General features: G+C 41.9%; 1 protein-coding gene across 3 annotated transcripts in view; it reads right to left on the bottom strand.

The window, feature by feature from the left end:
- Window positions 1-12,315, bottom strand: part of CNTLN (centlein) — a 168,007-nt gene that overhangs the window by 145,391 nt on the left and 10,301 nt on the right. For all 3 annotated transcript variants that reach the window (XR_013834310.1, XM_079959168.1, XM_079959169.1), the window contains exon 2: window positions 5,487-5,575. Coding sequence is in view for 2 of the 3 variants with exons in the window: in XM_079959168.1 (XP_079815294.1) it covers window positions 5,487-5,575 (89 nt within the window). In the remaining variant the exon portion in view is untranslated. The remainder of the gene's footprint in view (window positions 1-5,486; window positions 5,576-12,315) is intronic.

The following is a 12,315-nucleotide window of genomic DNA, read 5'->3' as shown; positions in this document are numbered from 1 at the left end:
ATCCACAATCCCTAGAGGAAGCTGACACTTGAAACCAACATAAATGCCCTGCTCATGAATTTAAACATGTAGTTACAAGATTGGCATTATTCCGTAACAGACTGGAAACCCAACAGACCAAGTAGTTTTAAAACAGATTCCGGTTGCTTAGATCTTTACCCATATGTAAGTGAAGGAACAAAAATTTATTTTATAACTTATAACTGAAACAGAGTAAAGCTTCACACATTTCTTTAATAAACGGAAGCACATTAGATGCACAGGGCAATCTCTGCAAGCTGTCTGGATAAAGGAACTTTTTAAAAAGCAGGGTGGGGGGAACCAAGATATGAATAGCCAAAGCACTGCACAATGTCACTGCACAACTTTAAGAATATTTGCTCTAGTATTTGGCTTAAAAATATGTAGTTAAATTCATTAAATTATTTCTCTGCCCCCAAGAGTTTTTTAGTTTTTGTTTTTTTAGAGGGGAGTTGGCCTTGCATGGCAAAATCTCTATTCTGATCCAGAATAAAGAAATTTGTTACTTGGGAATATTCCGATTTAAGGCATTTGCTCACCCAAGTGAATGATCCATGTGTAAGCCAGAGGAAAACATGTCTCCTCCAGCTGTTATGAAACAGCAGAAGTTCATTATTAGGTCCTTTTTCATATACAACATTATAATGGCCACTCCCAACAGGACCAATGTCATTTTATAGGAGGTTTGGAAACTTATCGGACATCATTGACCCTTGCACTCTTTGTCACTGTGGTAACTTATGTGCATGAGTTTTCAGGGTAATTCTCTGGCCTTGTCTTCAAAGTAATTTTTTTCTTCTTTAATTCATTTCTATACTGCTTTCTATTTTTTAAAAAGAAAATCTCCAGGTGGTCTACAACCTACGTTAAAACATCAAATAAAACAATCCAGAAAAACCACACACAAAAGAAATACAATACAAAGTATACATTAAAAGCAACATAATTAACAGGAAACAGAAATATTATCTTAAAAGTCAGGGTTGTTTGTTTTCACAAACATCAGGAAGAATTTTCTGATGGCAAGAGTTGTTCGACAGGGGAACAGACTCCCTTGGAAGGTGGTCGCCTCTGCTTCCTTGGAGGTTCTAAAGCAGAGGTTAGATTGCAATCCATCATAGCTGCTTTAGTTGAGATTCCTGCTTTGTGGAGGGTTAGACTAGATGGCCCCCGGGCTCCCTTACCATTCTACAAAGATTCTATGAAAAGGAAGCAGAACCCCCACCCCAAGTCCTAGTAGGACCAGGGTCTGCTAGCAAAAACCATATATGTGGGTCATGCTTTCCATCTGCTTCTGATTGGAGATTTGTCACACAAGTCAAAAACTATTGCTCATAGGCACCTGGTATATCATCCGGCCACAGAAACCACCTAACCACACAGCCTCCATCTTCCCAGGATTCATACGCATTCAGACCAGCACTGCATTTGGACCTTAGGTCAGAGCTTCCACAGTGTCTTCTGATTCAGATGTTACGAAGAAGTAGAGTTGCAGGTCACCAGTGTAACCATGGCTGTGTGCTCCAAAATGTCTAGTGACAGCTCCCCAGTGTCTCCATGTAGCTGTTAAATAGCATTGGAGTGAATGCCATGCGGAACCCCATAGCACAGTTGTCATGGGTCAACAAGCACTCCTTCCCCCAATCCTATTCTCTACACTCAACTGTGCAAGTAGGAATGGGATGACTGCAGTACAGTGTTTCTATGCACCATCCTACACAGCCAATCCAGAAGCTGCTGAGAGACCGAGTAACAGTAACACGGTTGCATTCCCATTGGCTTTCTTCCAATGCAGCTCATTCCATCCAGGCAATGGAAGCTCGTTTACTCCCCAAACCAGGCCTAAACCCAGACTGAAATGAATCTAGATAATCAGGGTCATACAGGAACACTTGAAGTCGCTCCGTCACCACCTTTTGCACTATGCTCTTGTGCAGGCATGTGTTAGGGATGCGGGTGGCACTGTTGGTTAAACCACAGAGCCTAGGACTTGCCGATCAGAAGGTCGGCGGTTCGAATCCCTGCGATGGGGTGAGCTCCCGTTGCTCGGTCCCTGCTCCTGCCAACCTAGCAGTTGGAAAGCATGTCAAAGTGCAAGTAGATCAATAGGTACCGCTCCAGTGGGAAGGTAAACGGCATTTCCGTGCGCTGTTCTGGTTCGCCAGAAGCGGCTTAGTCATGCTGGCCACATGACCCGGAAGCTGTATGCCGGCTCCCTCGGCCAATAAAGTGAGATGAGCGTCGCAACTCCAGAGTCGGTCACGACTGGACCTAATGGTCAGGGGTCCCTTTACCCTTTACCTTGTGCAGGCATAGGCAAACTCTGGCCCTCCAGATGTTTGGGACTACAATTCCCATCATCCCTGACCACTGGCCCTGTTAGCTAGGGATGATGGGGATTGTAGTCCCAAACATCTGGAGGGCCAGAGTTTGCCTATGCCTGCTCTTGTGCTTTCGCACTGGCATCTGGGTAGCCACTGTGAGAAAAGGATGCTGGACAAGATGGACCACTGCCCTGATCCAGCAGGCTCTTCTTCTGTTCTTACAACCATTGGCTCCAGGTGGGTCACACCACCACCTCTATAAGGGCAGCTGGCACCTCCCCATCACACAACGGCATGTTCACAACACCCTGGGCACCCTGCTCTAGCTAGCTTTAACCAGCCCAGGAAGGGCAGGTACCAGGGGAACATATGGTCAGATGGACTGCTTCAATTATCCTGTCCACTTTCTCACTTATTAAAATATGCTGAGTTTGTGGGAAAACATTGATAAAAGGTACTCAAAATAGCTTAAAAGTTAATTTCAAAACTCCCTACAGTTGACTTGCTCCTTCTAGAAACATTTACAGAGCAACAGAAGCATTTCCAGGTTTTTACCTGATAAACACAGGTATTCAAAATTACTGATTAAGTGTTTATTTGTGCTTAATTTTATCAAAAAAAAGTTTCAAAAGGCATATGAACTAGAAATAGCATACCTTTTTTTTTTTACATAATTCAGAGATCAATAGTATTTAAAGTAGTTGGAAAGTACACTAGCATGGATATACTTTTACAATGGCTTGTTTGAAAATACCTGGAGGCTTTAACATATCCCAAAGGCTTTTCTCATTTGCACAGTAAAGATATTTTTTGTTTGTACCTGAATATTAAAACAGAGAATGTTGTTACAGTCACCAGATAAGAACTGCAACGAATGCTGAAAAGTGAAATCTATTTTGTGTATCTCAGGAATCAATGCTACAGACAATGAGGTTCCAGTTTCATTTTGAAATTTTTTAGGGCAGTTCAATCCCTATTTGGGAACATGAAAGAATTCTGAAAAGGAAAAAGTTACTTTCTTCAGTTGCAAAATATTTCCACATCAAACCAGTACAAAGGTATAATTCCCCAAAAGATTTTTCAACTGCACAGCTTAATTATCATAGTCTCATAAAAATGGATATTTAAAAGTGTTGCAAATAAGTCTACTGAAATATTAATTGGTTAAATAAAAACAATTAGACTAAATAAAGAATGCCTAAAAAAGGCAGGCCTTTTTTTCGTGGTGACCCTCTCAGGTATGGAAACATTAATATAGGGCCAAAAAAATCCTAATTTCATGTGTACATTAAATAATGGGGTCTGAACAAGCACAATGAGATCATGGGGTCATAGAAAATAGTTCAGTTACCCAATGTGCAGCAACTGTGAAAAGGGCTAATTTGGTGCTAGAGATCAAAGTGACAAGGCTCATGACCGTTAGAGGGAGGTAAACCAGTACAGACAATGTACTGGTTCAGACAATGTGCAAACCAAACCGTGGTTCAGCTCAGTGTAGTGCAGCAGAAGAGAGACCAGGGATGAGCAAAGCAGCCATAACCTCTTCTCTCAGAGCCCATACATTTGAATTAAGCTATGGTTTGGTTTAGCATGATGTGTGAAGCAGGCCAATGTCTGGCCCAAATTCACCCCATAAGATTCATAGTTCAGTGGGATTTTGATCTCAGATTTCCCTAGTCCTAGTCCCACACTTTACAACTATACCTTATTGGTTCTCATATTATTTCTTCATACCTTATTGGTTCTCATATTATTTCTTCGCTCAGGAAGAAAAGGACTATATGTTTTCAACAATTAAGGTCCATATATTTAACAAACATGTATTCCAACATCTCAGAAAGTGGCATTCTTAAGTCATTTTAATGATGATGGTGGTGGTGGTACTGGTATTTATTTATATCCTGCCATGTTCCCTGATGGGAAAAACAATTATTAACAGAATTAAATCTCTCCCTCTATATATAATTACTAAAATCATACTAGATGACACTTGGGATTCATTTCAACTCTAGAGTTCTATGGTTCAACAACAACAACAACAACAACAACAACAATGTTTTAAAACCAACTTTTGTCACTTTAAAATTTTTATAACGTATCTAAAACAAAGTATCAAGAGATGAATGCTATGGCTACAACATTTATCTGGCTGATAGGCTAGGATAAATCAGGTCAAAACCTTCTGATCAACTGAAAAATTAATCAGGCAGAAGATAGATAGATAGATAGATAGATAGATGATAGATAGATGATAGATAGATAGATAGATAGATAGATATAGATGATAGATACACACACACACACACACAAACACACACTGCAAATGGCAAGTGTCATCAAAAAGTATCCACCCTTCGCTTACACAATAGGAGTGCTTCTTCTAAGATGAGATAGTAGAATGCCTGCTGTGAGAGATACATGCATCATCTTACCTTCACCCCACAACTGATTTCTGTCTTTAGACGTATTGCTGATCATATGCAAATTCAATTTAATTAATCAATCAACTAACACTCATGAAATTTATGGACTAAGATTCCTTTAACCAAATGGCAGCCCTAAATATAACTAGGCCTGTCACCTTCAATAAGTCAGCACTGATCTCCTGAATACATGGAGAACGGAGTTATTCAACTGTATTGTATGACATCATTTCTGCCCTCTCTGTATGGCCAGCTACCTAGGGCAAACCCTTGTGATTTTAAACAGTTTCCTCATATCTGAGAAAGGAATATGTTCAGGCCTGAACATGCAATATCTAAAATAAAGGGCAGCCAGACACAGCATCCCTGCGTGCATGAGCCCAGACCTTCCTGTGTTGAGCACGAAAAGTCTGAAGCAGGCTTTTACTCACATTCATTTAAACAGGACTATAACTCTCCATCCAATGGGAGACTGTGCTTTATCAATGTCTCAAACTGTGCAGAGTTTTTACCACTATTCAAGCAAATCTAGGCAAAAGCCTACATGGGAAGGTCAATGTTAATGTGCATGAGGATGAATGAACATGAGGATGTTTTGGCTGCGGCTTGCATGTGCACCCTGTCCTCACTCTTAAGCACTGCATGTTCAGGCGAACACTTGAACATGACTATAATTAAAAGAGAAAACAACACAAAGAGAAAAATCGCCCATACTCACCTTTCAACAACCATACTGACTGCTTGTGTCAGATCTGGGTTTGCGACCTGAAGACGTTTCCATAAAGACCACACAAATTCTTTATCAGCCTAATAATACAAACATAAAATGAAAGTGTGAAACATGTTGACACTACATTATAAGCCATACAAAACCTCTACTACACACAGGTCCTGGTTACCAAACACAATGTGTTCCTGGAAATAATTCATTGTGTGAGCATTCACATATCAAGTCCATGGTTTCCATTGATTCCTATGGGAACATTTCTAATCAAGGGTTTGTCCGATCTCCCCCTGCCCCACTCCAGTTTCTTCATCCCCATCATTTCAGTTCCCTATATCATTTGCTGAACCCATCCCACTTCTTTTAACCAGTCTATCTCCTAAGAGTCTTTTTTATTTTTATTTTTTAAAAAGAGGCATTTACAAGACTTACAAGGTAGCCAGATGTAGAAAAGCTACACCTGCTGAAATTCCCTCTTAAATACAAAGGCTGTCTGCTTTTGTGGTGGGCCACCATACTCTGCCTGCCCAGCATTTCAGCTTACTCCATCCCCAACAATAAATATCATTTCTTAGAATCACAGACATCCTAAGGATTCTAAGTTCTAATGGCTAGGAACTCAGGAAGGCAAGCAACAGGGCACATCCAGCCAGTGTGGTGTAGTGGTTAAGAGCAGTGGACTTGTAATCTGGTGAACCGGGTTCGATTCCCTGCTCCTCCACATGCAGCTGCTGGGTAACCTTGGGCTAGTCACACTTCTCTGAAGTCTCTCAGCCTCACTCACCTCACAGAGTGTTTGTTGTGGGGGAGGAAGGGAAGGAGATTGTTAGCCACTTTGAGATTCCTTAGGGTAGTGATAAAGTGGGATATCAAATCCAAATTCTTCTTCCTCTTCTTCATATGTATAGAGGGCATGAAAAATTTGAATATCTGAACTATGTTCTAACTGAAAATACCCAAAACGTTTGCTATTAAATATTCTTAATTTTATAAGAAGCATTTGGACTAATAGAAGTAGCGATATTAGCTGGCAATTGTTCAGAATAAAACATCGTAAAGGCTTTTTATAAAATTCCTTGCACAATTAGCCATCTTAGTAAGATGGCTCTCTAAACGGTTTTGAGAGCCAACTAATTTTTTTCTGAAGCAAGACAAAACCTCCCGTCTGAAATTGGCACAGCAGCCCAGCTCTACAGCTGTCAATGCCTGGGATATATCAATCTTCAATGTACCCAAGGACTGTTCTGTCTACTCTGCGTATGTTAACGGCACAGAGAGGTCAGCTGAGGTGTACCTTGAGCAGCTGAGAACTTATCTGTGCAGGACAGAACACAGATGTCATTCGGAGGTTCCCTCAAATTTCCTCATTAAAAATAAAATTACCCACACTACCACTGTGTGTCAGAAAGAGAAACTGCTCACTTTGGGAATGTGTGTGCAGGCTGGAAAGAGAGATGTATAAAACATAAATATTTAGAGTGCTTTGGGAACTATATTGAAAGTGAGATGCTCTTCCCAGTGCAGCAAAGCATCTGCAATGATTGCAGGTCAGGCCTCGCACTGGAAAAGTGACAGTTATGAAAGAGAGAGACAATGGGATTGTGCTTCAGTCAAGAGTGAAAATAATTATACCTCATCATCGTCATGTTAGCAGACATATGGAAATGCAGAACAACCCAGCCTCTGATCCCTGCTACTATTGAATACAGTCGTGTCATAATAGGAACAGAGCAGATCCCTACATGCAATATTCAGACATATACCTTCCCTCCCGCCCCACGAAAAGCCCATACGCTATGAAAAGGTAAAAACATCAACATTTATTTAAGACTTCAGTTTAGTACTGTAGGACTATTCAGCCCTCAGCATTTGAGCCCTGGCCTTGAAAACATTTCAGGAGATGCTCACCCTAGACACACATTTTCCACACTTCAGATAGCCGACACAAATTCTTCTCGTAAATTAAAACTGGAACACTGTACTCTTTCAGTTGAAAAAATTTTGAGTGTCAGCACCGGAATGACTCGCCTTCAGAGAACTACACACATGCACGCAACACAAACATGTTTCTGTGGTGGTCCCTATTCTGAGTGGGCCTGTTGCAAGAACAGGTAATTCTACTGTGTCCAATCACACCAAAGGAGGACCCATCTAGTCCAGCATCCTGTCTTGCAGTGGTCAACCTGATGCCCAGAGACCTTACCACCAGCACGTAAGTGCAGCAGCTCTCTCCCTACTTGTGCTGCCCAGCCTCTGGCAGTGGAGGCAGAACACAAGCACCATGGCTAGCAACCTCATCCTCCATGAATCTGTCTAATCTTCTTTTAATGCCACCCAAGTCAGTGGCCATCACTGCTGTTTTTTAATACATACATATATATATATATATAGATAGATAGATAGATAGATAGATAGATAGATAGATATAAACACATACAAAATACTGTAAAAGTAATTAAGTGTAACCAAAATAAATGCATGCAGATAGAAAAAATAAAATGGGGTGGAACAGGGGGTTTAGTGGGCTGTTAACATAGGGGGTTGAGTTAACATAGGGGAAAAGGCTTATACCATGTTGAATAAAAAATAACTGCTTTAATGAACTGTTATGGACTCTCCGTTTGTGTGTCAAATATTCAGGCAGTGCAATGTCCCATACTTGTGCTAGCCACTTCTCTTGGGAAGGAGTTGGACTTCCAATGGGAGGTCACCAACAATCTGGCTGAAGCAAGAAGCATAAATACAAGAGGTTTGTGCACAATAGGCTCCTACTTCTCACAGGAGCAAATTCCCTAGTTTAGCTATGAACTGTGTGAAAAAATACTTTCTTTTGCCTGTCCCAAATCTTCCAACATTTAGCTTCATTGGGTGGTACCAAGTTCCATTGTTACGAGACAGGAAGGGAAAAACTTCAGCCACTGGCTGTAAGGTGGGGGGCCAGAACAGAGATGGGAAATCTTGGGTCTGTGGGGAAATGCAGCCTTCAAGCCCTTTCTCTCCAGTTCTTGGGATTGTCCCCAGCCCGTGGCTCAATTGACAAACCATGAGCTTTCTCCACAGGCCACAAATCACAACACCTCCCTCCTTGAATCCTTCTACCTGGCTGGAATGTGTCCCTGTATTATGAAGTTCTCTTGTAAAGAAGGCAAAACTTGCTGTTTTCCTTTTACATGCATAATTCAATGGTGATCAAATATTCAATCTCTGGAAAGCCCCTGCTTCCATTCAGTACAGTGCAATTGTTATTGGTTTTTGTTATTTTGAATTTCCTGGCATGTTCTGTATTTTGTACTTTTGTACATCAAATGTTCTCTATTTTTATGTTTTGAATGTCTGCTGTAAGCCGCTTTGGGCACAGCTCATTGTAGAAAAGTGGTGTATAAGTGAAACAGACTGATCCATCCTCACTGTATACATTGCAGCAGCCTTTGGCTATAGGCAATAAACTTGACTGGCTGACTGACCCATCCATCTTGCCTATCTGAATGAAGAAATGGAAACGTGTGAGAAAATCTCTTAGTTTCACCTGGAATGTAGCCTACAGTACAAAGAGTCACATCAACTGATTCACTTTTGCCTCTTGCCCCACCAACCCTTCGAAGGTTCCCCTGGAGGGAATGCAGGTTCTCACCTTGGTGAAGTTGGCTGCTATTTATTCACTTACTTCCAGCAGCACAAAAATCCCTCCGCCTGGCACAAAGTTTTGGAGCTACTGATCTAGACCAAGTGAAAAGCACACAGAGTCATGGCTATGGTGAATAGCATTCTAAAATTAAATGCAGCTCAGAAGCACACTATTCTATCAATTTCCATTATTCCTGAACACACATATACACACTACTACTGTTTTCCTACAAGAAAAATGTGAACTGTTCTGATACTCTCTCATCAATCCGGTTTCCCGGTGTGCTAATTGAGCCAGAAGCAGAATACTGATACCTCTATTCACATAGAGACACTTCAGAAGCAGAAAGTATTATTTACATTAATATCATGCCCACACTTATTCTACTGAGGATGCCAAAGATCTCGGGAGGCAACCCTTACACACAAACACTCAGCCATGAGCTCCCTCCAGGCCTCTTGTTTTCTTAAGCTCGAAGCATCCAGGTCCCTTCATTTTTTTTTAAATTTGCAGCTGCTAAGCAAGAAACCTAAGCAGCAAAGCCTCCCAGGAGCAGCATGGAGACCTTCAACAAGAGCAGTCTCTTTCAGGGACATGCAGGCAACACTCTGTCCCAGAGCCAGCGTTAGTCCCAGGCACATAGCCCAAGACATACCCAAATAAACTAAAATTCCTGACCAAGTTGCAGTCAATGATATTCCAAGATACGCAGGAATGAAATCCAACTGGTGTCCTCAGGCTCACAGAAGGTATTTTCATCCAGCAAGTTATTCATTGTTTTATTCCATTTCTGTCCTAGCCTTCCTCCACAGCAGCTCTGCTAACACTCCCTGGTGTCAGGTGTGTGTGCAGGAGCCAGGCCCTGTGACCAGGCCTGTGGCCTTCCTAAGTTTGTTATGAAGAGGCAAGGCACGGCCGCACAGGTGAGGCCGATTGGTTACTCACAGCACCTGGTGGCAAGAGCTGGGAAGGGATATAAGGTCAGCATTTCCCTTCAGCTCTTTGCCACAGCAACACATTTCCTGCCTTGCTGTGTTTGGTACCTTGACTCCTTGCTCCTTGACCCTTGGCTTCTTGACTCCCAGCTCTCTGACCCTCAGACTCTTGGCTTCCTGACTTCTGGCTTCCGGACTCCTGTTCCTGCTCCAACCCCACCATCTTGCCCCCGGTCCTGACATCCCCAGCCGGGACTTCGATTGCTTGTGAACTGGACCGTGACACCTGGAACCCCCTGAAGGTTGACTGACACGCCAGCATAGGATGGAAGGCAGTGGTGGGGCTGCAGGGGGAATGGCAGAAAATGCCTTCCTTCCTCTTGTGTTAGTGGAGGTGTCTGCTGTATCCAAATCCTTCCATGAGCATAAGGATACCAGCTGGAATCCACCCAAGGCACATGAGCCAAGCCCAGAACTCCATAAAAACAGAACAGCTGGATCAGACCAAACGCCTATCTAGTCTAGTACTCACAGTACTACCACCCAGATGCCTCATGTGGGGCATGAGTGCAATAGCACTCTCCCAGCGTTTGAAATTCAGCAGGCGCCAGGCACATTTTGCACCTGGATATCGGCCAATTGCAACCAAGATGCCCGGGTGCTAGGATGGGACCTGACATTTCTACCATCTGGTGGAAATGTTAGAAACTGGGATAGAAAAGCTAGGAGACAAATGGCTTCTGGGACCTGGGTTGTGGGCACCAAAACAGACTGTCTAGTCGCCATTTGGGGGGGGGGGTTGCAACACTTTCTATTTATTATTTTGATTAGCATGAATTAATATACAATTCACCTAAGTGACACATTGTTGATACCACATTTTAACAGAAATTGTTAATAAATGTTTAATTTGGTGTTTGCAATAATAATATTGGTACCATACTTCAGTTTTCAAAACACTCTTTGTTGTTAAACTCCTTAACATATACTTTGAGGTTTCAAAGCACATACCGGTACATTTCAGGAATACCCGAGTGTCCGCCAGGCGCAGAAAATGGCACCCACTTTTTTACGTGCACGCAAATGGAGAATCTTTAGGTGCAAAATGTGCCTGGCACCCTGCTAATTTCGAACCCTGTCTGGAGGTGCATGCCTGGAGATCATTAGATCTTGACTGTTTTCACACACGAGCCACACATCCTGTAGAATTCTATCGGTTATATTTTATCTGCACAATCAGAACGAATTTCAGGAACCAAAAAGTTGTACTGAAAAATATGACTTGCAAGCCATCTGACCCCAAACTGGCAACTAGGCATTCCATTTTTGCAACTGCAGCCCTGGTTTAAGGAGCCATTTGGCACCTATCTTGTATACTGAGTTTCTAACATTGCACTCTCCTGGAAATCCAGCCACTTTAAGATTCACTGCAAACAGGCAGGGAATTCTTGGCTGCACAGAACAAATCTCCAGGGGAAGATGGAAAACTTGCAAAGTCCTGGTATGCGGGCTGGCCAACTGAATCAGGCTGTATTTTGTTGCCCTTTTTCCTGACCTGATCCCAGAAAAAAGTGAGGACCAGGCTAAGGGACCATCTCAGTGTAACTTATCTTATTGATTTATTTTAACAATTTATAACCCACCTTTTCTTTTTAAAAAAAAAAATAGTCCAAGACAGCTCATCTAAAGCAATATTTTAAAAATAATATTATTACAGCCAGTTCATATTGCTGCAAATCTCTTAGATCCAAGATTCAAACATAGCATGTTAATTAAGACAGCACTACTACTATGCTTGACTGGATTACTAAACAAACAGAGCTCTTAGGACTTGATCTTGAAAAAGCACTTTCAAATGCTGCAGAATAAAGAACACTTTCAAGTATTTACTTCAGGAGAGCTAGCCAGGAATTTGGCAAACACATTGCCCCTGCAACATAGCTGCAAGGTTTGCTCAACACAGCTTGATTCCTCTTGCTTCTCACTTGCCTCACTGAGTGAAAGAAACTGATGAACATTTGAAAAAATACACAAACAATTGAAACAAGCCACCTGTGAAAGAGCTGAGAAGCACATTTCAGTTCATGTAAATCTTCCATTCTAAAGTCTATGAAGCTTCAAGTAAATGCTCAGGCCCACAAGCAAATACGTACATCTTTCAGACTGGTTTTTGTTAGAAAAATAGATGAGCGAGGGAGTGGAAGCTATGTTCAACAAGGCTTGGGATAGTTTGTGGAGAATAAGGCTATCCATAACTACTGAC

This window comes from Podarcis cretensis (genome assembly GCF_951804945.1).
Source record: "Podarcis cretensis genome assembly, chromosome: 17".
Taxonomy (NCBI): Eukaryota; Metazoa; Chordata; class Lepidosauria; order Squamata; family Lacertidae; genus Podarcis; species Podarcis cretensis.
This window is presented reverse-complemented; position numbering and strand designations above follow the sequence as displayed.